Consider the following 25,025-nt stretch of genomic DNA (forward strand, 5'->3'; position numbering starts at 1 on the left):
GTCACCAGGGCACAGATCGTGGCACAGGTCTTGGGATGATGGGATTTCAGCAGCCTGCACCTGAAGAGACACAGAATGAATGGCATCAGAAAGTCCCTTGCAATAATCCAGGATCAGATCATCTGTGATATTCAATAAAGCTGCAGTTGGAACTGATGGCAGTCTCATAGCCCTCCCCATTAACACTTCATGAGGAGAGAGACCGGTTCTCCTGTCTGGTGTGCTACGTATGCTCATAAGTACTAATGGCAGTGCATCAGGCCAGCTCAGAGATGTCGATGAACACACTTTAGCAATTCGGGACTTTATCGTCCCATTGATCTGCTCCACAATTCCTGAAGCTTCTGGTCGGTGGCTACAGTGCAGCTTCTGATCAATATTCAATGCTGAGCAGAGCATCTTCACAATTTCGCTGTTGAAATGCGTTCCCCTATCTGATTCCAAAGAGGCCGGCACCCCGAAGCGCGGTATTAACTCCCTAAGCAATAATTTTGCTACTGTGAGTGTGTCACACCTACGTGTAGGGTAAGCCTCGACCCATCTGGAAAATATACAGACAACCACCAGAACGTATCGGAGGTGGTTACATTTTGGCATTTCAATGAAGCCAAGTTGCATCCGGTTGAACTGACCCCCAGACCTCCCTATGTGACTCAATGCGACTGGTGTTCTCTTTCCTACGTTCAGCTGTTGGCAAGTTACACATCGCTGGCACACTGCTTCTGCGGCTACTCTAAACTTGGGGTTATACCATGTTTGTCTAAATACCCGAAGCATAGCATCTGTACCTAGATGTACCGGGCCATGTATCTGTCTTGCCATAGGACTCACTAACTCATTTGGTAACACTGCCCTTCCGTCTGCTGAAACCCAAAAGTCCATTTCACTTTTTACACAGCCTGCAGTTTCCCATGTCTTTTTCTCAAAATCTGTTGCATTCTCTTGTATGCCCTTTAAATCGTCCCAGGTGTCTACAGTTTCCAACATCATAGTTAACTCTGTCTTTTCCTGTGTCCCTCCTACTTCTACCTCTGTAAAAGAGTATCCTTGCTCTGCACAATAACGTGCAACTTTGTCTGCGTATCTGTTTCCCTGGGACACAAAATCAGTACCTTTGGTATGGGCTGAACATTTAACAACGGCAATAGCTGCCGGACCTTGTAATGCTTCTAACAACAATCGTACAAATTCCCCATTTCGAATAGGTGATCCTGAAGAAGTCATGTAACCTCTTTGAGACCACAATTGCCCATAGTCATATACTACCCCGAAACCATATTGGCTGTCGGTGTAAATGGTGACTCGAATTTTGCTGCCTGCTATAAAGGCGCGGGTCAATGCAATGATTTCAGCTACCTGAGCGGAGTGTACTCCTTCCAGGCAAGCGGCTTCTACAACTCCAGTAATGGTGCAAACAGCATAAGCTGCTCTCAACTGACCGATATTGTCTCTTATACATGAGCCATCAACAAAGAAAATTTCATCTGGGTCGGTCAATGGCTCATCTACAATATCTGGTCTTGGTTTGGTGCATAGTTCAGTCACATCAAGGCAATCGTGATCTTCACATTCTTCATCTTCTATATCATTTGGTAGTGGCATCAAAGTAGCAGGATTCAAGACAGAGCATCTCTTAAGGGTCACGTTCTCTGCAGCAAGAATAACTTGCTCATAGCGCGTGAGCCTGTTATTGGTCAAATGCTGTGTCTTGGTCCTGGTCATTAACAGTTCCACAGAATGAGGTACATACACCACTAACTGGTGTCCCATTACAATACTTTCGCACCTCTCAATGCTGACACTCGTTGCAGCAACGGATTTGAGACATCCGGGCAACGCTGCGGCTACTGGATCTAAGGTAGCCGAGAAGTATGCAACTGGTCTACGGGCATTTCCATTAATTTGGGCTAGAATCGACAAAGCACAACCTTCTCTTTCGCAGCAGTAAAGTAAGAATGGTTTTTCGTAATCTGGCATTCCCAGAGCAGGAGCACGACACAAGTCCTCTCTCAGCTGCAAGAATGCCATCAAACAGTCCTTGTCCCATGGTACCGGATCACTCACCTCCTTGTGCGTCAGTTTTTGCAAGGGTTTTGCTTTCAGGGAAAAGTTAGCTATCCACTGTCGGCAATACCCAACCATTCCTAGAAACATCCTGACCTCTCTCTGTGTCGTTGGCGAATTCATTTTCATGATCGCCTCTATCCTGTCTGGCGACACTTTCCGTTTCCCTTTTTCAATCCTGTGACCCAAATACTGTACTTCCGTCAAACAGTACTGTAACTTGCTCGGTGACACCTTGTGTCCGTTCTCAGCTAAGTGATTCAGCAAGGTGATGGTGTCTATTTTACAAGCTTCCTCGGTTTCTGACGCAACAAGTAGGTTGTCTATGTACTGGACTAGAACTGAGTTCTGTGGCAGTACTAGACTTTCAAGATTTTTCTTCAGCAGCTGGTTGAAAATCGATGGGCTTTCTGTATACCCCTGTGGGATACGACACCATGTTAATACGCGATTTCCCAGCTTAAATGCGAAAAGAAATTGGCTCTCTTCATCTAATGGGATAGAAAAGAAGGCCTGGCAAAGGTCTATCACTGTGAACCACTCAGCTTGGAATGGTATCTGAAACAATATCACTGATGGATTCGGTACCACTGGACAGCACGAAACAACTATGTTATTAATCTTTCGGAGGTCCTGCACTATTCTGAATTTCCCACTAGGTTACTGCAAACCCATAATCGGGGAGTTACATGGACTACCCACGATTTCAGTATTCCCTGCTTAATCATGGAGTCAATCACGGGTTTTATTCCTGCAATCGTCTCCGGGGTCAATTTGTATTGTGGCGTTCTTGGATATTCAACATTTGGTTTTATCATGATTTTCACTGGCTCCACTCCTTTGATCAGTCCTATCTCTTCCCCAGTGAAATCCCACACTTCAGATGACACCGTATCTCTTAAGTCCCAAGGGAGCTCTTCCACCGTCAAGGTAGGATACAGCTCTACGCATACCCTTGAGTTCGCAACCTTAAAGTCGGCATCGTCGTCGTTAGTCTGTACTTTCACTCCCTGAGGTGTGCAATATATCGTACAATTTAGTTTGCACAATAAGTCTCTTCCCAATAGACACACAGGGCTAGAGTCACAGACCACAAACAGATGCTCATTGCTGTATTTCCCTATTTTCACTAATACTGGCTCCGTCAAATGACTAGTTATTCTTCTATTTGCGACTCCTACCACTTGAATGGTTTCCCCTGACATTGGCAGGTCCGGAACCACTGCTGATCTCAGAGTGGATCGAGTGGCCCCCGTGTCCACCAAAAAGGTCGTGGGACACCCTGCTACTTCGGCCTCTACATACGGTCCCCTTTAGTCCACCTCTAGAACTGCCCGAGGGTACAGTCCTCCGTTCTACTCACACGCTGTCCAGTCAACGGATCAACATAATAACACTCCTCTCCTCCTACAAAAAGTGGCATCTGTCTATAGGTCTTTCCCCCTGTCGCTATTCTGGGTGGTTGAGGGAACTGGGCTCGGGGAGCTGAAGTCCCCCCTTTGACCACCTTTCCCTTGGGTATTGTTGTCCCTTTCCCTGTGCTGCTCTGAGCTTCCTCGTCCTCTAATTCTAATTCTCCATTTTCAGGGTTATAGGGACACTCGCGTTTCCAATGTCCCACCTGGTGACACTGGTGACACTTTGTCGTCTTTTTCAAGGTAGCCAGGTCTACTCTAGGTCTAGGATTTTCCTCATTGTCCCTATTCTGATTATTCGACCTCCTTCCCAGGGTCCCTGTTCCCTGTGGCTGCTGTCCACCCTTTCCAGCCGACTGCATCTGAACCAACATCAGCTTTTCCTTAGGTTTTTTTGCTTTAGAATCAATTTCATCACTACAATACCTTGCATATCTCAGAATTTCATCTAACGGTTTATTTTGCCAACAAATTAAATGTTGCTGTATCATCAAGCAAATATCAGGTCTCAATCCCAAAACAAACTTTGACACAAACTGTGTTATATCCTTGGGATCCATTACATCTAGTCCACTGTATTGTTTGAATGTTTTCAGGAATCTCTCATAGTATTCATGGACTGTCTCCTTGGGTTCCTGCCTAGTTCCGTCTATCTTCACCCAATCTATGTCCTGCGGTGGCACCTTATCTTTCAGCCATGTCATTACCCTTTCGTACTTCTCCATGACTCTTTCAGACGGTCCATTGGTCTGAGCATCCCTCTCTGGTTCAGATGTGGGCCATTCTACACTAACCTTGCATGCAGTCCATAGGTCTCCTGGAACTACGATATCAAATAGGGTGTTCAAATCAATCCACAGTACTTTAGAGATTTTTACAAACCTCTCTACCTGCTTGTACCACTCCACGGGGTTCTCTCTCAGTTTAGGAAAGGAATTGGTAAATGCAGCTAAATCTCCCCTACTCCATGGCACATGCACATAGCTCCCATTCGCTATTTCTCGCAAAGGGTAAGCTTCCATCCTCTGTAGCCCTCCCTCTGGGGACATCACAATTGTGCTCCGCCTGACGGTTCCTTTCTTGGACCACCTTTCTTCCCACTTATCCAAATCTCTCCATGTCCTTATCCCTGTAACAGTTCTCTGATGTGTGTTTTCAATCCAATTGTTCTCCTCTCTTCGAGGTCCTGATCTGAATAATGCAACCTATGGTTACCCTGTAATGCCTTTGTTCTCGACAAGTCTACCATGTACTTGTCTGCTAATTCAGATAATTTCCCATGTACTGCTCTCGCTTTCCGAGTGATATCCTTTGCTATGAACAGTACCTCATCTTGTTCATACATGTCAATCCTCTCTAAAGGTAACGTACCATCTATTATCTCATCCAAGTCAGATTTTAAACTGGTCACATCTAGCCTTCTGGCTTTTATCTCAGCTGTCAATGAGTGATTTTTAGAGGATCCATTGACATCTCTCCCATCCCAGCTCCGAGCCCTACGCCTGGGCTCAGGTGAGTTATGGGGAGTCCTCCCATGTTCCCATCTTTCGAGGTCCCATGCAGTTCCGTCCCCTCTTGGCATGTGATGAAATGATACTCTATTTCCCACAGTCCCACTCTGTCTGTTCTGCTCGGTCTCCCTGAATGCATGATAGGACCTTCCATTGTCCTCCCTGCTTTCACAATTCCCTTGCTGCCTAGTATCACTCAACACATGGTAAGACCCTTCGCAACTCCCCATGTTCCCGCGATCCCAGTGTTGTCTCTTATCGTCAGGTGCATGGTGAGTGCACTTAAAACTATCTCTGTACTCTTGTGTCCTTCGGTCTCCCTCACTGTGAATGAGACGAGACCCCCTTCCACATTCTGCACTTCTATCCTCTTGCTCCTGTCCATTTCCATTAAGGGAATGACGTGTAGCCCCTCTATTCTCCTGACTTTTGCCGTCGCACTCCTGGCCGCTTTCGCTAGCCCCACAGTGAGACAATGTCCCATCACCTCGACTTCCCCATTCGGCTTCCGCCCCATACCTATTACTCTGGGTTCCTGTGTTAGCATCCCACTCTCTCAAGTCAGCCCTCAATTCCTTAAAGGACTTCGGCCGTGGTCCCCTCAGATCCATTGGTCCTCTCAGACCCCCCTGATCTATTATGGGATCCCCTGCTTGATTTAATGGGGTGCTCCAATCTCTTGGTCCTGACAACTGCCTTTGAGAATTAATCATATTGTTCCTGTTTTCCATTTCTGCTCTCTCCCTGTCTAGCCGTACCTGTTCCTCTTCTCGTGCTTTCTCTGGGTCATAAATCGATACTATAGGCCCTATAGTAACAGGTACTTGGAGAGCGTCTGGCAATTGGTAGGACTTAGCACGCTCCATTTCTGGTACCTTTTGTACCACAAACCTTCCGACTACCCTCTGTACTGGACTAGGCTGAGATATTTCCTCACCTTTGGTGTATTCTCTATCTGCTATAGGAGGTGGTCTATACTCCCCTGTACCAGCCCCATCCCCCCTTTGGAGCTCAGCACCTTACATCCCTCTATTGTACGGAGGCGGTCTGTCTATCAACAACTTATTTATCAGACTGTCCTCTGTCTCGCTCTCATCATCCTCCTCTGGTGGTTTCTTGTCTCCTATGACTTCTATCACTGGGTACAGTTTATCTACTTCAATTCTCTGCACTCTCCACTTTTTAGCTTCCTCATCCCATTTGGCATCCTGCACTGCTCTTACCGATCGTCTCACTCTTTCTTGACGCCTGTTCTGGTTCCGGTCGTACGCCGCCCTAAACCACGCATTAAGGGCTTCAAACTGTGTTGGTCTGGGCAGAGGTCTCGTTGAGGTCATAACTGCTTTTAACTGGTGCAATGCTTCTAATCTAAACGTTCCGTATTTCGGAAACGTCAGTTCCTCGTTCCCCTCTGTAATCTTACTCCACTCAGAAATCCACAGTATAGTATGCAACCCAACATTCGTAGCCATATAATGAGCTGGTGTATCCTCTGGTGGGGCCTCTTCCCCGTCAACCGATTCTCTCTTTTCTCTCTTAAAGATCGCTCTCAAGCGCTTAAAACACTTCATGATCAAATCTACAATTTTCTACTTCGCTGCGTTTGTTTACTTCCCGATGACAATCCACCAATCCTAGCGCGGTTTTTGCTAACTGGCCTATCACAGCGCGGCTCTTGACGACCGGCCTATCCCAGCGCGGTCTTACACCAACCGGCCTATCACAGCGCGGCTCTCTCTGACGTCACTCGTCTCCTCTTCGCAGCAGTTCCCCTCCTTTCTCAGCTAGTATCCCGGTCATGCATGCGTCCCATTCATACTCTGAAAAATGATTACTTCCGACCAAGCGATCACTTTTCTTGGCTGTACGCCCACAGTCTAACTGTAATTGTCACCTCAACTGACGAAATGTCTTTCCGAAGACGTCCAGACAATCGCCTTAACTGATAGGTTACTTACACACAGTAACTTCTGACCAGCGTCCGTTACTCATACACTCACTCTTGCATTCCCCCTATCACGGTCCAGCGGGCGATCAATGGTACCTCATGACCCCCTTCACAATGGTCGACAATTACTCTGGATGTCCGATACACCCGAACCACTTAAGCTCTTCTCTGAACTTAAGATTTTCACCAGGTTGCGCGCGCTCACAACCCTGCCTCAATCACACTACAGGCTTTCAACTCCGCATGACATTACAACACAAATACAACACAAGACACCGCAATCTAACAACGCATGACCCTTTATACTCACTCTCGACCGACTCTGCTGCTTTTTCTCTCTCGCGCCGTCAGCACCTTCTTCGGCAGGTGATTCTTCCTCTGGTCATCTGGATTTCTAGGGGCCTCGGGGTAATCTTAACCTAGTCTAAGTCACCTTCCTCTAGAAGGCAACCATCCTATATTGCTACCAACTGGGAAGGCGGGATTTTTTATCTCTTATCTGATTACTCTAGATCTAAATCCCCACTTAGGTCGACTGAATCTTTGTTGCCTGTCATAGAGTAAAAGCAATCCACTACCAGGTTAATCAAACCAATAATTGGCACGACTCTGAAGAACCACTTACCACGGATCAGTTTTAAAGTTTTATTATAAAGCCAAAGTTAACTGGAGATACAAGCATCTCAATAAAAGGTTCATCAGGTATACTGGCACCAAAACAAACATAAATTCTCTGAATGATCTTAAGCGACAGAAAAATATCACTAAGACCAGCTCGAAAATCAACAGGTTTACAAGAATAGACACAAGTTGTAATTTAAGCGTCATTTACAACAAAAGAAAAGAATCAGGTTAGACTGTCCCTACACTAGACTAAGTGACATCCCTACTTAACAAAATCTTGAGCTAAAAGGTGTCAGCCGTGGTGACTTCCAAAGAAGTTCACTCACTTTCCCTTAGTCTCTGGTGTAATTCTGTGCATTGCAGTCATGCCCTCTCTGCCTACCCATCCACTCTCTAAGGGTCCTCAGGCAATCTGCTCTAACTCCACCCCAGGGTGCTGTCCCTAATACAAAATCACAAGTATAGTCGAAACGCCCCTCAGAGACGCCCCTCACGTACACATCTCACGTGGTTTCGGTTCTGGCTTTTTCCATACTGATACTCCTCTGGGCCTCTTGTTAGCGTTGACCTTGCTTCCCAGGCTTCTTCTCCGCTCGCCGGTACCCCCCATTAAATTCCAGGAACCTCCTCCAGGCCTGTGCCTGTCTCCCCGGACAGAGCTCTATTCATCACTCTCTTGATTGGAACCCCCTCGCACCTGCAAACAGACACCCATGAATTGGGCCCCAAATTCCAACCTTCAGCTATCTATTCAGGTCGTAAAACTTCGAACATAGAAGACAATTTATGCCTAACGAGACTCGATTTTAACTAACACGTGCAGATCAAAGAAGCAACTTTATCTTTCCAGGCCTACTAAATTACTTTGCAAGAGGCCTGCACTCTGTGAACCTTTATTTCTTAAAACTAAAACAATTCTACTTAATACACTCTGATTATATGAAAACACTTCTACAAACATGATTTCTAACGCATGATTAATAATATTCTAAAATAATAGTAAAAGTAATAATCCATCGGATGTGAACTGCAAAGGCACGTTTCGTTCTTCATACATTGCCATGAGGCCTGCATATTTCTACGTTTAGCAGCATCACATTTTCATCTGCAGCAGCTACATAACATGGAATCTAATAACATTCTAGCATTTCTAAACATTTCTACAATTAGTTTCACACTCTAAGATATGCATTCTACACTAATTAAACACTCATGAGTATATGTATTTCTATATTTTCAACACTTCTAAATGCTTTACTAAATTCATGCATCTAACTGGTAAATATGGTGCACTTATACATTTTTTCTCAAATTGCGCTCTCTCAGTTGTGATAAACCAAATAAAGTTGTCTTTTTGACTGACTGACCGACTGAGAAGTACAGGTGCTCAGTACCAGTGAGTACCGGCCCATTTAAAGCACTGCAGGTAGTGAAAATCAATCACAGTAGAAGACAAAAAAAAGGTAGACAAGTGAAAAATGATGGTGGACTGAATGGGCAGAACTCATTTGATACACCAGTTCTCATATTTTGTTTGTATGGCATTTAGTTTGCATTCAATAGCAAAACAATTAACCAATAAAGGACTTGAAATGTTTAACCCTTTGTGCACCAGCGCCATGAATTAATCATATCATTGAGTAAAGCGATTTCTGGCATCAGCTTGGCTTTCCTATTAAATTGCTGGCCTCTCCACAGCAGCTCTGAACATACGTAGCTTTCGCCTTTTCACTCTATGTTAGAAAGTTGAACAATTCAAACACGCCCTTCTTAATGACGTTGTGATTGGTCCGATAAAGCAGGCTCTCCTAGCCAATGGCCTAGAACCCCCCTGTCAACCTGAAGACAGCTTCTGACAGAAACACACGCGAGGCGAAGCCTGAAGAATGGTGAAAATAGAAAAGGGGCGGCGCGAGGCATGTGTGAACGTGACGGAAACCCACAGCTGCTATTGGCCAAGTCACCCTATACTCCGTTCACCATGACGTCACCAGCAACAACTAGACGTGGCATTGAGGCGAATGACCAGCGCGCGTGGTGTGAGCGCACGCGCTGTCGACCCTCGGAGGAGCTTGGAGTGACGCGCCAGGTCGCTGCGCTGCGCGCGCACAGCTCTCTGGGGTTTGGGATCGCCCTGGTAACTGGCCTCGCGCTGCTTCTGACTGGCCTCGCGCGCAGGCTCGCGGCGGTTGGAAGGCGCTCTTCGGCCCGCTGGCTCGAGCAAGAGGCGGGATGGCGTCGGTGACACCTGGGAAATGGGAGGTGGTGAAGAAAAACAAGAAGCCCGGAGCGGGCGGAGGCAAGAAGAGCTCCGGCAGCGGGCCGAGGAAGGCTCTGGGGGAGTCCAACCTGCCGCGGATACTAGACCCTGCACGTGAGTGTCCGATGAAGCGACCTTTAACCCTTGCCCCTTTATGTGTTCATAACGTGAGAGACGTGGGGTTACCAGGGGGAGCACAGCAATGACGAGGAGCTCGCCTTCAAACCTTGGCTGTTGTAATAAGTGTGAGGAGAGAGGGTGAGGTCAAATAGGACCCTCTCAGTCCGTGTAAGTGGCTGAGAGCCCCTCACTTTGTTTTATTTTTTTATAAGTTCTATTTAGTCGGGGAGAAGTTCAGGCTCCATCCGACCCTCACTCCGGGTTTGGGGACAGCCCAGGCTCCATCCGACCCTCACTCCGGGTTTGGGGACAGCCCAGGCTCCATCCGACCCTCACTCCGGGTTTGGGGACAGCCCAGGCTCCATCCGACCCACACTCCGGGTTTGGGGACAGCCCAGGCTCCATCCGACCCTCACTCCGGGCACAGCCCAGGCTCCATCCCACCCTCACTCCGGGTTTGGGGACAGCCCAGGCTCCATCCCACCCTCACTCCGGGTTTGGGGACAGCCCAGGCTCCATCCCACCCTCACTCCGGGTTTGAAGACCCATGCAGTAGAAATGTACCTGGTACACTCCTGGGAGAAATCTCCGTTCATCGAGCGCAAATGGGGCAACCACCACTAGAGTCAAAAAGACCAGGACGGGCGGGAGAGCATTCGGTGTAGCAGCCTCACGACTAGGGTGACCAACTAGCCTTTGTGCAAATTCAGGACGGGGAGTGTAAAAATTCAGGACAGAGGGTCGAAATTCAGGACACAAATTCAGGACAGGAGGTCAAAATTCAGGACAAAACTTCAGGACAATTGGATACGTTTTACAGACACATCAGAGGTCGCGCAATAGTATAGAAGTAAGCCCAGCCATATCCAAACATATTCAACAATTTGCAAACCTATCCATCATGTATCCTTCCATCTATCATTTCACTCATCCATCCCCTCATCCATCCTTTCACTCATCCATCCATCCACCCTTTCACCCTATCCATCTGTACACTCATCCATCCACTCTATCCATCTGTACACTCATCCATCCACTCTATCCATCTGTACACTCATCCATCCACTCTTCTACCCATCCATCCATTCACTCATCCATCCAGCCATTTACTCTTTCACCCATCCAGCCATCCTTTCATTTACTCATCCATCCACCCAGTCACTCATCCTTCCACCCTTCCACTCTATCAGTCATCCATCCATCCTCCCTTTCTCTCTCCATCGACCCTTTCACTTAGCAATCCTTCCTTCCATCCATTCACCCACCCATCCATCTACTAATCCACTCATGAATCCATCCATTGACCCTATCACTCATTCATCCATCCTTTCTCTCATCCATTTATCCTTTCACTCCTTCACTCATCTATTCATCCTTTTGTTCATCTACCCTCCCTTTCACTCACTCATCCATCCTTACATCCACCCTTTTACTCATTCGTCCATCTATTCAACCTTGCATTTATCAATTCATCAATCCATCCATCATTTCACTTATCCGTCCACCCACTCACTCACTCATCATCCACCTTTTCACTCATCTATCCTTCCACTCATCCATCCACTCGTTCACTCATCCAGCTACCCTTCCACCCATACATCCAGCCATTTACCTTTTCTCTCTTCCATCGTTCCACTCACTCATCAATCCATCCAACCTCTCTCATTATCCATCTATTTAATCTTTCATTCATCCATTCACCCTTTCACTACTTCATCCAGCCATCCATTCATCCCTTCACTTACTCACTCGCCCACGTTTCATATTCATTTTGAGCAGAGCCTTTTTGACAAGAGGCCCATCAAGAACTTCACCCTCGCTGCATGAGCCATTCCAGGACTGGGACAGAAGCCACCCAGGGGGAGACAGGATCCACCACAGGAGGGGACAGGAGCCATCACAGGCAGGGGGGGGGGGACAGGAGCCACCACATGGGGGGACAGGAGCCATCACAGGCGGGGGGCAGGTGGGGGGGGACAGGAGCTATCACTGGGGCAGGGCAGGAGCCATCACAGGAGGGGGAAAAGGAGGATCCACCAGGGTGGGCACAGGGGTGGGCATGCAGTATTCTAGTATAATCTTGATCTCTTCCAGGGTGGGGTAGGGCTCATCACCCCCTCCTGAACAAGACAAGGAGAAGACAGGCTCTTTCCAAAATGTTAGTTTTTCCATCCCCCGCTGTGATGTACAGTACTTACTGGAGATGTTCCAAGAGAACTGATTTAACTGATTGTCCTCCTTACTTTGTTAATTAGTGTGGGTGCGATTGTGCCATTTCTTAATTTTATAACATTAAGACTGCATGTTAGAAGAACCGAGGTTTGTTTACAATTTAGTGACAGTATTTAAGCTCTGTGAAGAGAACCAGTGCTGCGCAGTGTAATCAGGGCCGGCTCTAGGATGTTTGGGACCGTCGGCAGAAATTAAACGTGTGAAGACTTAAATCGCAGAGACATGGTGCATTCAGGGCTGTTTGCATCTGAATAGATGCCCCTGCTCCTGAAGCTGCCGCCCCTCCCTCACCTTCACGACCTCTTAACAGCTCAGCAAGGGCTGGAGGTGTGAGGGTTGCCACCCCGCTGTGCCTCTCCAATACTGCGGTGTATGTGAGCTTTGCATCCGAGTCAAGAAGGGAGGAGGGTGGAAGCTGTGCCGGCTTTAGGGTAGTGCGACCGGGCCCGAGGTTAAAATTACGGACAAATGGCGTCCGTTAAAGAATCCTTCACGGACAACGGACAGACGGCCGAAATTACGGACTGTCCGTGAAATTTACGGACGGTTGGTCACCCTACTCACGACTCTGGAATGATCTTCCCTTGAATATCACACAAGTTAAATCTCTGCTCCCATTTAGGAAAAGCTTACAGACCTGGCTCTTCCCTAGGGATTAGTAAATCAAGCTTTTCCAAACCGGCGAATAGGTTATCTTTTTGCACACAGCAGGGTGAGTCGCAGCGCCAGGATAGCCGTAGGGTGACAGTTTTGCGCTATAAGTCCAAGTTACATTACAAGACAGCACCCTGCTTGTAAGTTTGTGGTTGAAGACACTCTTCGTGTGGGTGTTAATGTAGGCAGATTGCCTTCGATTGTATGTAGCCAGCATTACTTAGGGAACACAGACTCACCGAGTCAGACTGTGACAGAAGATAGGCCCAGGCGCCAAAGTAAAAGTGACCCCCATTCATATATTGGTAAGCTAAAAAGGGGCTCATGTTTGCAAATTGGGGCCGCTTTTAACTTGCTAAATGCCATACAACTTGTATAAGTGTGCTGCAATGCACGGAAGACTGTATGGATGTTATCTTGCCGCAGGCAATGCTTGTTTTGATTCAATAAATCAATATATAAAACGGCCCAATAGATCATGCAACAGGCTCACAAACAGCCAAAAACCGACCCACACACTGACCTGTCAGACCAGCCTGTTGGGTTTTGTCCGTTTGCCCTGTGGGCCAGCCCAACCCTGTAACTCACCATTAAGTGTTAGTGGGATTGTGGAGAAACCCATTGTGCCTCACTTGAGACATTCCATATATAGGTAGAGCTGATGGGGAGAAGACGCACCAGTGAAGAATAGTTGGGGGGGGGGAGAATACTTATTCTCTTGTAGGTGGGAGAGGTGAAGCCCATCTTGGCGATGTAGGAGAAAAACAATTTACCATCAGGTAGCTAACTGCTTGATAAAAGTCTTAAAATCATTGCATTGTAACTGGCTTTAACTCAGTCAGGAATTTTGAAATCTTACTTTTTGGGGACACTTGATCCTTCACAACTTGCCTTTATTTGGCCAGACATCATAGGCCATCCTTCACTTCCAGTCCAGAACGTTTGCAATCTGGATTTTTCTTTTGACAGTTTTCTCGCTTTCACTCAGCATTTGTTTCTATTTACCAAATCTGGCTGTTATCATGTACAGTTACACCACAACATCCCTTTTGCCTTATTCTCCCAAATGATTGGAAAAATCCTTGCTGTAGTGTTATCTCAACTGGGTTATTGTAACTGCATTTTTACTCCACTCCCATAGTACTTGTTACAGAAATCACAAATAGTTCAAAATGAGGCCTATGGTGCGATGATTATTCCACCAAGTTTTAAGATAACTGCATTGGCTACCTTCCATACAGCCATCTCTCTTCAAAAAGCTGTGTGTTGTACACTGTAGTCTTTTGATTACTGTGCTCCATTACTGGAGTTAGGCATCTGAGATAGTCTACAAACTCACTGGTCCCCTGAGCTTAAAGATTTTGATGGGGGATTTTCTAGGGAATAGGGCTCCTCCATCTGGAACTCCCACCCCACACCATAATATTTCGTAAAGTTAAGATAAGGCCTAAACATTCTTTCACTCCTGATACTTCTTGGACTCGGCAGATTTCAACTGGCCTCCTCTTTAATTCTTCCTCATGTACTGCTACTTCTATTTATCAGTCAGATAATTAACACTGACCTAAAACGTAATCATTCTCATTCAAGGCCTTTCCACCTATTGCAGCGTTTTAACTTTTTATGTGTTATATATATATATATATATATATATTGAATATTATTTAATCTCACCCATCTATTTTATAATAATTATTTTGGTCTGGATTCTCCCACTTTCACAGCCTCACTATTTTTGAAGGATACGTAGTTAGCTGCGCCAGCAGTTGAAGTGCATACAAGTGTGGTAACTGTAATCGTGAGTTTAATGGGGCAGGTCTATGTGCTTGGGGTGAAAAGTGTGGCTAAAAAGAACAAAAAATCTGTAACTTCTTTGTTGGCCTTTCACCTGTAGGCCACTTCATATAAAATATAATGCACACAACTTAAATGAAAAATAACTGCAAGTTAAAATAGTGAGGAAAGCATTGTTGTGATAATCAAGCTTAGTTGCTTAAGATAATCACTTCAGATATCTGTGGGTGTAACCAAAGGGGTACTGATTTGAAAATTGTTAATTTACTGGGGAATTATGTTTGTTTTTAGTGCTACCAGATTCCAGTCTGTGACAGAAAGCACTGAATAGGTCATTATTATTCACATAAGATGGGCTGCAGCAAAACATGCTAAACGATTTAGCGTTTAAGTGCTTACAATGCTTTTAAAATGTGTATAGTAATACCTAGACTGTACCCAGTGCAAACCTTTTTTAGGTTGAAGCCTACCAGACAGGGGTGCTGTCTGGTTTACTAATGACATCTTGGGGACATTCGGAAAGCTTCGCTGAGATTGCATTACCATTGAGTTTGTGTTTTGTAAACCACATTTGCTTGCTTCTATTTGCTGGCTTTATTTGTTTTAGCCCATGCCTTATTTACTGAATCCTTATGAGTGCTCCATTTCTGTAAACAGGCCTTTAAATCTTGTTCTGATCTTGTCACATTTGCTGTGCAGTCAAGGACAGAGGTCAAAAGTCAGGCTCTGTCTTCCAGTGAGCTTGGTGTTTACTTTTCTTTCTTTCAGTTCAAAGTGAGAGCGTATATGTGACAAACATGCTGGCTACTGGGTGTGTTCGGGGAATTAAGCACATTTTATATTCTGAAGTGTGGTGGAAACAAATATTTTAATGATAAAATAAATCAGTACACTGGATGACGACATTTCAACACATTGTTTGTGTGCTGTATACTTTTATCTGTAAAGCTGTGCACATATAAAGGGTCATTTCAAGCCGCTGTGGTTACGACGCCACGAAGTCTGTGATTTGCCAACAAAACAACATGTTGGATCTATTGGATCTATAAGAATCCGGCACATTAAAGACCATTGCTCAAGACATTGTGAGATATACATCACAGACACGTGACCCCCCCTAACAGAAAGACGCTATTTGACAAATTACAAGATATTCGTCATAATGGTTGTGAAAGTTTACTAAGGAAGTGACTCACAATTAATCCTTCATGAGAAGAAACAGATAAGCCCTACTTAAATCCAGACAGTGACTTACCTGCCCTGAAGAAGTCCTTTTGGACGAAACGCGTAGGCACCGGCTACAACATTGTTTTTATGAAGACAGAATCCATGCTTTTTGAATCCAATAAAGAATTTACTATTCATCCACTGAAGACTCTTAACTTACCAGGATTGACTGAATGAAACATTGTGACTCTATATTGTACATTCAAAAGAAAGAATGTTTTTCTTTGTTATTATACTATACAGAAATAGATCGTTCTTACATTGTTAAAGAGTGCTGGACATTGTGAAAAATGTTTGTTTGTTTGAGACTTCTTCAGTCTCGGGGAGACCTAGGGGTTCTGGATCTCCTGTCCTTAGCACCTAAAAATTGCAGATATTAGTGTGACACTAGTGGATAGGTGCAATATCGTATAGCCTCAAACCCCTGTGCTCAGTGTGTATAACATATATAAAGGGTCATTTCAATTTAAGATATGTTATCTGTAATAGTAGTGCACACCATACTCTTCGCCACTTCACTCAACGCCTCTCTACGCCACTCCACTCTATGCCACTCTACTGTGCACTCAGTGCCACTTCACCCTCCTCTGTAACACTCCACTCAATGCAGATCCTCTCTACGCCACTCTAATCTACTCTGCACCACTGCACTCCATTCTACCATGCACCACTCCACGTCATTTCACAGTACTCTGAAACAATCTTCTCTGTGCCACTGCACTCTGTGCACTGGAATCTCGGTTGCGCCCTCCACGCTGCACTCTGTGCACTGCAATCTACGCTGCCCACTCCACGCTACTGCACTCTATGCCAATGCACTTTGCACCACTTTACTCAAAACCTCTGTGCTCTGTCACTGCACTATACGCCAATCTACACTTGTAAATGTATTTGAGCTTGTAAAGCGCACTGCTACCCGTAGGTTTCCTGGCGCTGTATAACGCTGGGGAACCAGTCCTGGCTTTCCCTGTGAGATGGTCCTTATTGGGCACCCCCAAGGTGAAGCCAGGCATCCCCGGCGTTGATGGGGCAGTTTGTGGAGATTAAGCAAGCTATTGCCCAGAGTTCCTGAGTGGGACCCATGGTTAGAGTGGCACCGAAGGTGAGATTTATCGAGCCAGCTGACATTGGCCCAACACCCTGCCGCGTCGGGAATTGAACCCTGGTCCGGGGCAGACGTCTGCTTCTGGGTCTGCCGCCTCTAACCAGTGAGCCACACTACTCCACTTCACCCTATTCCACTATATTCTACAACACAATGCCATTACAATCTACACCATTGTACTCTGCGTCACTGCACTCTATGCTACTCTGTTCTACTCTACACCACTTCACTCTACGCCAATACACTCTACTATATATCACTACACTACAACAGTCTACTCTGAAACACTGCACGCTCTGGGACTGGACTCTGCCACAACAGTCTACTCTGCTTCATTCTACTGTACACCGCTGTACCACAATGCACTCTACTCTGCATCAGTCCACTCTACGCCACTGCACTCTACACTGCACCACTACACCCCACTGAACTTTACGCTACTCTGCAGCACTCTACGCCAGTTCACTGTACACTACTACAATCTACTCCTCTCGACTGCATCGCTCCAATCTACTTCAATTGACTCTAAGACACTCTAATCTGCACTGCACTCTACAACACTCTGTTCTGTGCCACTGCAATCTACTCAGTAAAGCGATGAGGAAGGTGCACAGCATTAGTAGTACCAATATCGTGGAGGATTTTTAGTCAGGGTGGGTGCTCTCAAGGGTGGTGTTGCCGTCAGACACCATGAGATATCAATGAGAAAGTGTAAGCACACAGGTTGCGATTACATCCCCTATTAGAGGCACTCCGTAATGTTCATAACAATGATTCAAGAGGTTGATTTGCAAAAGGGTTTATTCAATGTTGTTCCCTTATTGTGAAGCGAAGTTCAACAGTTCATTGATATTATCGACATATCATTAATGCGAACAAAAGAAAACTCCAATGCATTTCGGGCTCCACGCCCTTTATCAAGGAGAGGCTGAGGAAAAAGAAGAAAGAGCCCGGGTCAGGGGGGAATAATTAGGGAGCTGGTATGGCGTTTTATTAATTACCAAGTGTCGATCAAAATGGTGAGGTGGTAGGAGGTGAGTATTGTGAAATACATAACAAGGAGTAATGTGAATAAAGTGCTTGGTGCGAACTAAAGACTACGGAGGTCAGGTGGTGATAAAAAGGGGAGTGGTGGAAGTTAACATGACACGAAGATAACTGAAGTTAAATAAACACCAGGGTGCATGAAAATGAATTAACGCGAAGGTGCATAAAAATGAACACAAGGGTGCAGGAAAATAACGTTGAAGGCGCGAGTGAACTTAAACGATAATATCAGGTCCTGTAGTAGGACTAAACCGGTGTTATTACTTACTCGAGTCTGCGCCGAGGCGGTCAGTAAGGAAAGCGTGACGGTCAGTGAGACAACCGGTGTGTAAACCGGGGTTAGCAGTAAAGACATAGAAGACGGACTAGAAAAGGGAGAGGGAGAGGTGGGGGCCATGATGGAACAGGGAAGGATGAGAAATAGATGATGGGCTATTAGAATACAGGTGTCGGGATGACGGTGATAGACATGAAGCCCAAGGTGAAAAATGAACAATGGATAATAAACGGTGAACAGTTAATGAGGAATATGCAATAAATGACGAGTATCCAGTTGATAGAAATGTAGTTGATGAGGAATGTACAATTAATAAAAATAATAAATAAAATAAAGAGCAATGCAAAAAGTTAATCATATGTAGCTTAGAGGTAGCAACTGTATTCTACTCGGTCATTAAGTCCATGTGGCTTAAGGGTTTGCAGACGGAAAGTCCATTCTAGTTCTTTCTGCAATAGTAATTTGCGATTGTCTACCCCTTCATTGCGGGTGACACATTCCAAAACAGTAAATTGCAGTTGTGCGATTGTGTGATGGAATTCCTGGAAGTGCATGGCAATGTTGGATTTTAGCTGTTTAGTTCGAATGTTGGATTTGTGCTCGTTTATACGAACTTTAATCTTCCTTTCCGTTTTTCCAACGTAAAGTTTACCGCACGGGCATTTCAGTGCATAGATGAGGTTCATGCTGTCACATGTGGCGTTGACACATAGTTTAATGGAGTTGCCTTTCATAGGATGTTTAATTTGGTTCCCTCTGATTATACAATTGCAGTTGTTACAATTTAGGCATGGTTGCTGCAATTTACTGTTTTGGAATGTGTCACCCGCAATGAAGGGGTAGACAATCGCAAATTACTATTGCAGAAAGAACTAGCTCTTTATTTTATTTTATTCATTATTTTTATTAATTGTAATTTCCTCATCAACTGCATTTCTATCAACTGGATACTCGTCATTTATTGCATATTCCTCATTAACTGTTCACCGTTTATTATCCATTGTTTATTTTTCACCTTGGGCTTCATGTCTATCACCGTCATCCCGACACCTGTATTCTAATAGCCCATCATCTATTTCTCATCCTTCCCTGTTCCATCATGGCCCCCACCTCTCCCTCTCCCTTTTCTAGTCCGTCTTCTATGTCTTTACTGCTAACCCCGGTTTACACACCGGTTGTCTCACTGACCGTCACGCTTTCCTTACTGACCGCCTCGGCGCAGACTCGAGTAAGTAATAACACCGGTTTAGTCCTACTACAGGACCTGATATTATCGTTTAAGTTCACTCGCGCCTTCAACGTTATTTTCCTGCACCCTTGTGTTCATTTTTATGCACCTTCGCGTTAATTCATTTTCATGCACCCTGGTGTTTATTTAACTTCAGTTATCTTCGTGTCATGTTAACTTCCAGCACTCCCCCGTTTATCACCACCTGACCTCCGTAGTCTTTAGTTCGCACCGAGCACTTTATTCACATTACTCCTTGTTACGTATTTCACAATACTCACCTCCTACCACCTCACCATTTTGATCGACACTTGGTAATTAATAAAACGCCATACCAGTTCCCTAATTATTCCCCCCTGACCCGGGCTCTTTCTTCTTTTTCCTCAGCCTCTCCTTGATAAAGGGCGTGGAGCCCGAAATGCATTGGAGTTTTCTTTTGTTCGCATTAATGATATGTCGATAATATCAATGAACTGTTGAACTTCGCTTCACAATAAGGGAACAACATTGAATAAACCCTTTTGCAAATCAACCTCTTGAATCATTGTTATGAACATTACGGAGTGCCTCTAATAGGGGATGTAATCGCAACCTGTGTGCTTACACTTTCCCACTGCAATCTACACCACTCTATTCCACTTTGACGCCTTTCCACTCTACACCACTCCACTGCAATTTATCCTGTGTCACACACCACTAGACACCACTGCACTATGCCAGTGTACTCTTCACCACTTTACTTATAACCAGTACACTCTATGCCACTGCACTGTATGCAGTTTTACCCTGCTGTATACCACTGCACTATACATCACTGAACTCTAGGCCACTCTATTCTTCTCTGCACTCTACGCCACTGTTCTCTACACCACTTAACTGTGCACCACTCTACTCCACTGCCTGCCAATGCACTCTACGCAACTTCACCGTACACCTCTCTACTCTAAGCCAGTGCACTCTACTATGCACCAGCACTCTACACCACTCCAAACTACACGCTCCACCCTGCATCCCTCCACTGGACTTCACTCTCTAAAACAATCTACTCTATGCCGTTGCATTCTATGCCACTACACTGTATGCCACTGCAATCCGGTCTGCACCACTTTGCACTCTGCACCACTCTACATCCCTATGCTCTACACACATGTTCTCTACTCCACTTTACTTAAAACCAATGCTCACTATGCAAACTACTCTGCACCACTGCAGTCTACACTACTGTACCTAATCTGCAATACTTTACCCCACTATACGTATCGCAACTGCACGCTATTCCACTCTACACCATTGCACTCTGTCACTGCACTCTACTCCACTCTATTAGCTTTTGCATCACTCCACTGTGCATCATTCTACGCTACTGCATTCTACGCTACTCTTCTCTGTACCACTGCACTCTATGCCACTACACTCTACTCTGCACCAATCAACTGGACTACACTCTATGCCACTATACAGTACGCAACTCTACTCTACATCACTCCAGTCTACGCCCGCCACTCTCCTCTAGTGTGCACCACGGTACACTACACCATTGCGTTCTACGCTAATGTACTCTACTCTGCTCAAAACTAGTGCACTCTATGCCATGTACTCTGCATCACTGCACTCTACACCATTATACTCTAATCTGCAAGACTCCGTGCCACTGCACGCTATCCCACTCTACACAATTGCACTCAACACCATTCTATTCTACTCTGCACCGCTGTATTGTACACCACTGTTCTTTACAGCCCTGTACTCTACAACACTCTACTCTGCACCATTTAACTTCTACTTCACTGTGGTCTACTGTGCACCCCTGCACTCCACGTCACTGCTCTCTGTGCCACTCAACTCTACATCTCTGCACTCTATCCTATATCTATCACACCACTCCATTCTACCCTGCACCCCTGTACCGTATGCCACTGCTCTCTACAGCCCTCCATTCTGCCACACTCTACACCACTGCACTCTACTTTACTCTGTACTCTACTCCACACCACTGTACTCTGCATCACTGCACTCTACTTCACTGTACTGTAACGTGCAACACTGTGCAGTAGTGGATGCTATTCCACTCTACACCACTGCACACTAGGCAGCTCTACTTTGTGCCACTGTATTTTACCCCACTTCACTCTAGGCCACTCTACAACACAACATATCATGATACTCCACTCTGACTTTCTACTCCATTAAACTTGACTCCGCTCTTGACACCCTACTCTGCGCCACTCAACTGTACAAGACTATACTCCACTCTCCGCTCTTTCACTCTACGACACTCTACTACCTCCATATTACTCCACAACCAATGTATGCCACTCGCACGCTACTCCATGACAAATCCACTTTATGCTACTCAACATCACTCTTTCACTCCATCACACTCTAGTCTACTCCATGACTCTGTCCTTTACGACAATTTACTCTACACCACTCACTAACCTTTAGCCATGCTGGTGGACAACATGGGTAAAGCAAATTGGCAAAGCCAACAGCTTTTGTATAGGAGAAGCCTATTGCCTTTGTCAATGCTTGTTTCTTCGTGAGCTGTCTCTCCTTTCACAGTACAGGAGACCCTCTCCTTCAGCCCGAGCCAACTCTAGGCTGGCATTAACTGGTGAGGAGAAAAAAACAGACACACATAGACACACACATACCCCTTTACCCCCAAGGTGTACTGATGAATTAGTGGGTGTATGAGTGCCTGTATGGATGAATCAGTGGGTGTGCGACGGACTGTATAAGTGAGTGATTATGTGTCTCACTAAATGTATAGGTGAGTGACTAATCTTTGTGAATGTCTGTATCAGACTGTTAGTTGGTGCGTAAGTTGCTGCATGGGTTGGTGAGTGGGTACGTGAGTGCCTGTATGGATGATTGATTGGTTGTCTGAGAACCTGTATGGGTGTCTGTGTGGGTGAGTGAAGGGGTGAGTCAGTGACTGCATGCATTGGTGAGTGCGTCTGTGTGGGGCTGTATAGGTGACTATGTGTGTATGGTTGTCGGTGAGTGAATGTATGTGTCCATGGTATTTGGGTGAGCAACTGCATATGTGAAAGATAGTATAGGTGAGTGTTGGAGTATTTGAGTGACTGTGTGAGTGAGTGATTGGGAGAGTGGCTGTATGGGTGAGTGTGTGCTTGTGTCAGTGACTGTATAGGTGAATGAGTATGTGTTAGTATCTATATATGTGAGTGGGTGTGTTGTATAACTGTGTATAGGTAGGTGGCTGTGTGATTGAATATGACTATGGGCGAGTGAGTATGTGTGTAAGTAGCTCTATGGGTGAATGAGTGTGAGTGGCTGTGTGGATATATCAGTGGTTGTATTAGTGAGTGAGTTGGTGCATGGGTGACTAAGTGGATGTGTGTGTAGACCTATGACTCAGTGAGCTGTCTCTCCTTTCACAAGTACTGGTATGGGCGTGTCAATGGTTTTGAGAATGGTTTAGTTGGAGTGGGTGAATGAAAGGTTATATTGGGGTGTGAGTGGGTGCGTCAGAGATTCTATTGATGATGCCATTTGAGATGTCATCAGTGATTTCACTGACCATGTCATGAGTGATGTAATATATGCATATTCAGTGCATTGCGGGGGCACAAGTTACAGTTAGCTCAGCTAACTATGACTGCTGAATTTCTCTGGTTTTGTACGAGTGAAACCTGAGCCTAACTATAAAGTCTCTGTAACCTTTGTTTTTTTTTCAGTGCAAAAAGAAATAAGGGAAATGTTTTGGGAGGATAAAAGAAATGCTTGAAAATGTCGTTTCAATAGATTCTGTCCACTCTGTCCTCTGAGTGGCATTTTACCAAAATTACCGATACCTATTAGGTGAAGAAGTTTTTTTAACCTGAAGAGGTCCTATCCATCATGCAGTAGTAGGAGGGGAAATGGAAGCCCCCCTGAACTGTATGTTAAATATTATAGCTTATATAGCGCGTAATCACCTGCAGGTCTTTTAGCGCTTGTAGAGAAAGCTCAGGTAGCCACTGAAATCCCAGAAACGCACTAGGCCAGTATATTAGACTGTAGCCAGGGCTTCCCTAAACAAAAAAGTCTTGAGACTTTTCCTAAAGGAGAGGAAGGCAGAATCCTTACGAAAGTTCTCCGGAAATTCGTTCCAGGTTTGGGGAATTACGACCGAGAACGCTCTGCCACCTTTCAATGCCATTTTGGCTCTTGAGGGGGCCAGAAGGCCTGCCATGGACGATCGCAATATGCAGTGAAGATCCCCCTCTGTGTGGGGAGAGAATATGTTAAAGGGGTGTAATTTCCCTCTCTAGGATGCAGTAGTGTGACGAGGGGGGATCTACACACTGATTGGAGACATTGGAGTGCTATTGTAGCCTCGCCAGTTGAGTGGCAAGTCTCCCCCATACCCCATCTACACAAAGATGCCCAGTGTTCATATTTACATTTCAGTTATTTGTTTTTTGTGTTTTTAATCTCGTGGTGACCACAATTTTAGCTTTTAAAATCAGGTGTAAAGGAGTATGTATTTTGTACAAGAGCTACAAAGTTATGATGCTAGCTACTAGGTGGCACAGAAAAGTTATACAGTGCAGAAATGAATGATTTTATTCTCTACACTCAGATCAATATTAGCTTTATTACAGATCCATGGCTTTTTGATTATTCTAACCCTGAATGTTGTCTTGTTTTGGTCCAAAGGTTCAATACCTGCTACCAAGGCCACCCTCTAAAAGGAAGGCAGTAGCTTAGTGGTAATAGTGAGACCTCAAACTGTCTGCATGCAGAACTTCTTTGTTTCCTTCATTTCCTCTCTCCTCATTCTAAATATTTCTCTCAGCATACAGGGTGCTGGTTTACACACCTAATTTTACTGGTTCCTATCTTGACCTCATCACCACTGTTTCCCCTCAATTCTAGAATATTCACCATTTATTTATTTATTTATTTATAAACCGTTTTCTATAGCGCAAACTAGACCCTTAGGTATCAGAGCGCTTAACATCACGTGGCATAGGACAAAACATCATGAAGTTAGATAATAAAAGACATACATGAATAATACTGTTTTGAGGTAGTAGTTGAAATGCTTTCTCTCATCTCGTTGATTGTCTCTTGCCTTCAGTCCAGTGATTCTTTTATCGTGTGTCATTCTTCTATAAATATCCCAATTTGTTATCTAATATATCTCCACTGTCTGGTTACAGATGGCAATTTGCCTACCTATGGAAGGAATTTGCTCATGAGAAAAATCTTAGTTTCTTTCTTAAATGATGCTGTGTTCGAAATGTTTCTGATGTTCGTAGGGAGAGAATTCCAGATTCTAGGGGCTGCACCAGAGAACGCTCTCAAGTTTTTTTCTTCCTCAAAATAGGTGGTCTCAGCAGCAGAAGATTGGCACTCCGGGCAGGTCTGATTCTTCCTGATATTTCCATTTTCTTGGCAAGATATCTGGGTGTGTTGTGATGAATCGCTTTATGGGTGAAACATGCCAATTTTAGCTGTATTCTAGCTTAGTAGGGTAGCCAGTTTAGAGCTTTCAAGTGAGGGGA

At 45.1% G+C, this 25,025-nt stretch overlaps 1 protein-coding gene across 1 annotated transcript in view; it reads left to right on the forward strand.

Annotated features, from left to right (window-relative positions):
* The first annotated feature begins 9,459 nt into the window (after positions 1 to 9,459).
* Positions 9,460 to 25,025, forward strand: part of TMEM214 (transmembrane protein 214) — a 357,109-nt gene continuing 341,543 nt past the window's right edge. The window contains exon 1 of the mRNA XM_086928122.1: positions 9,460 to 9,936. Within this exon, the coding sequence (XP_086784248.1) occupies positions 9,795 to 9,936 (142 nt within the window). The 5' untranslated portion in view covers positions 9,460 to 9,794. The remainder of the gene's footprint in view (positions 9,937 to 25,025) is intronic.

This window comes from Lissotriton vulgaris, chromosome 6 (assembly GCF_964263255.1).
Source record: "Lissotriton vulgaris chromosome 6, aLisVul1.2, whole genome shotgun sequence".
NCBI lineage: Eukaryota > Metazoa > Chordata > Amphibia > Caudata > Salamandridae > Lissotriton > Lissotriton vulgaris.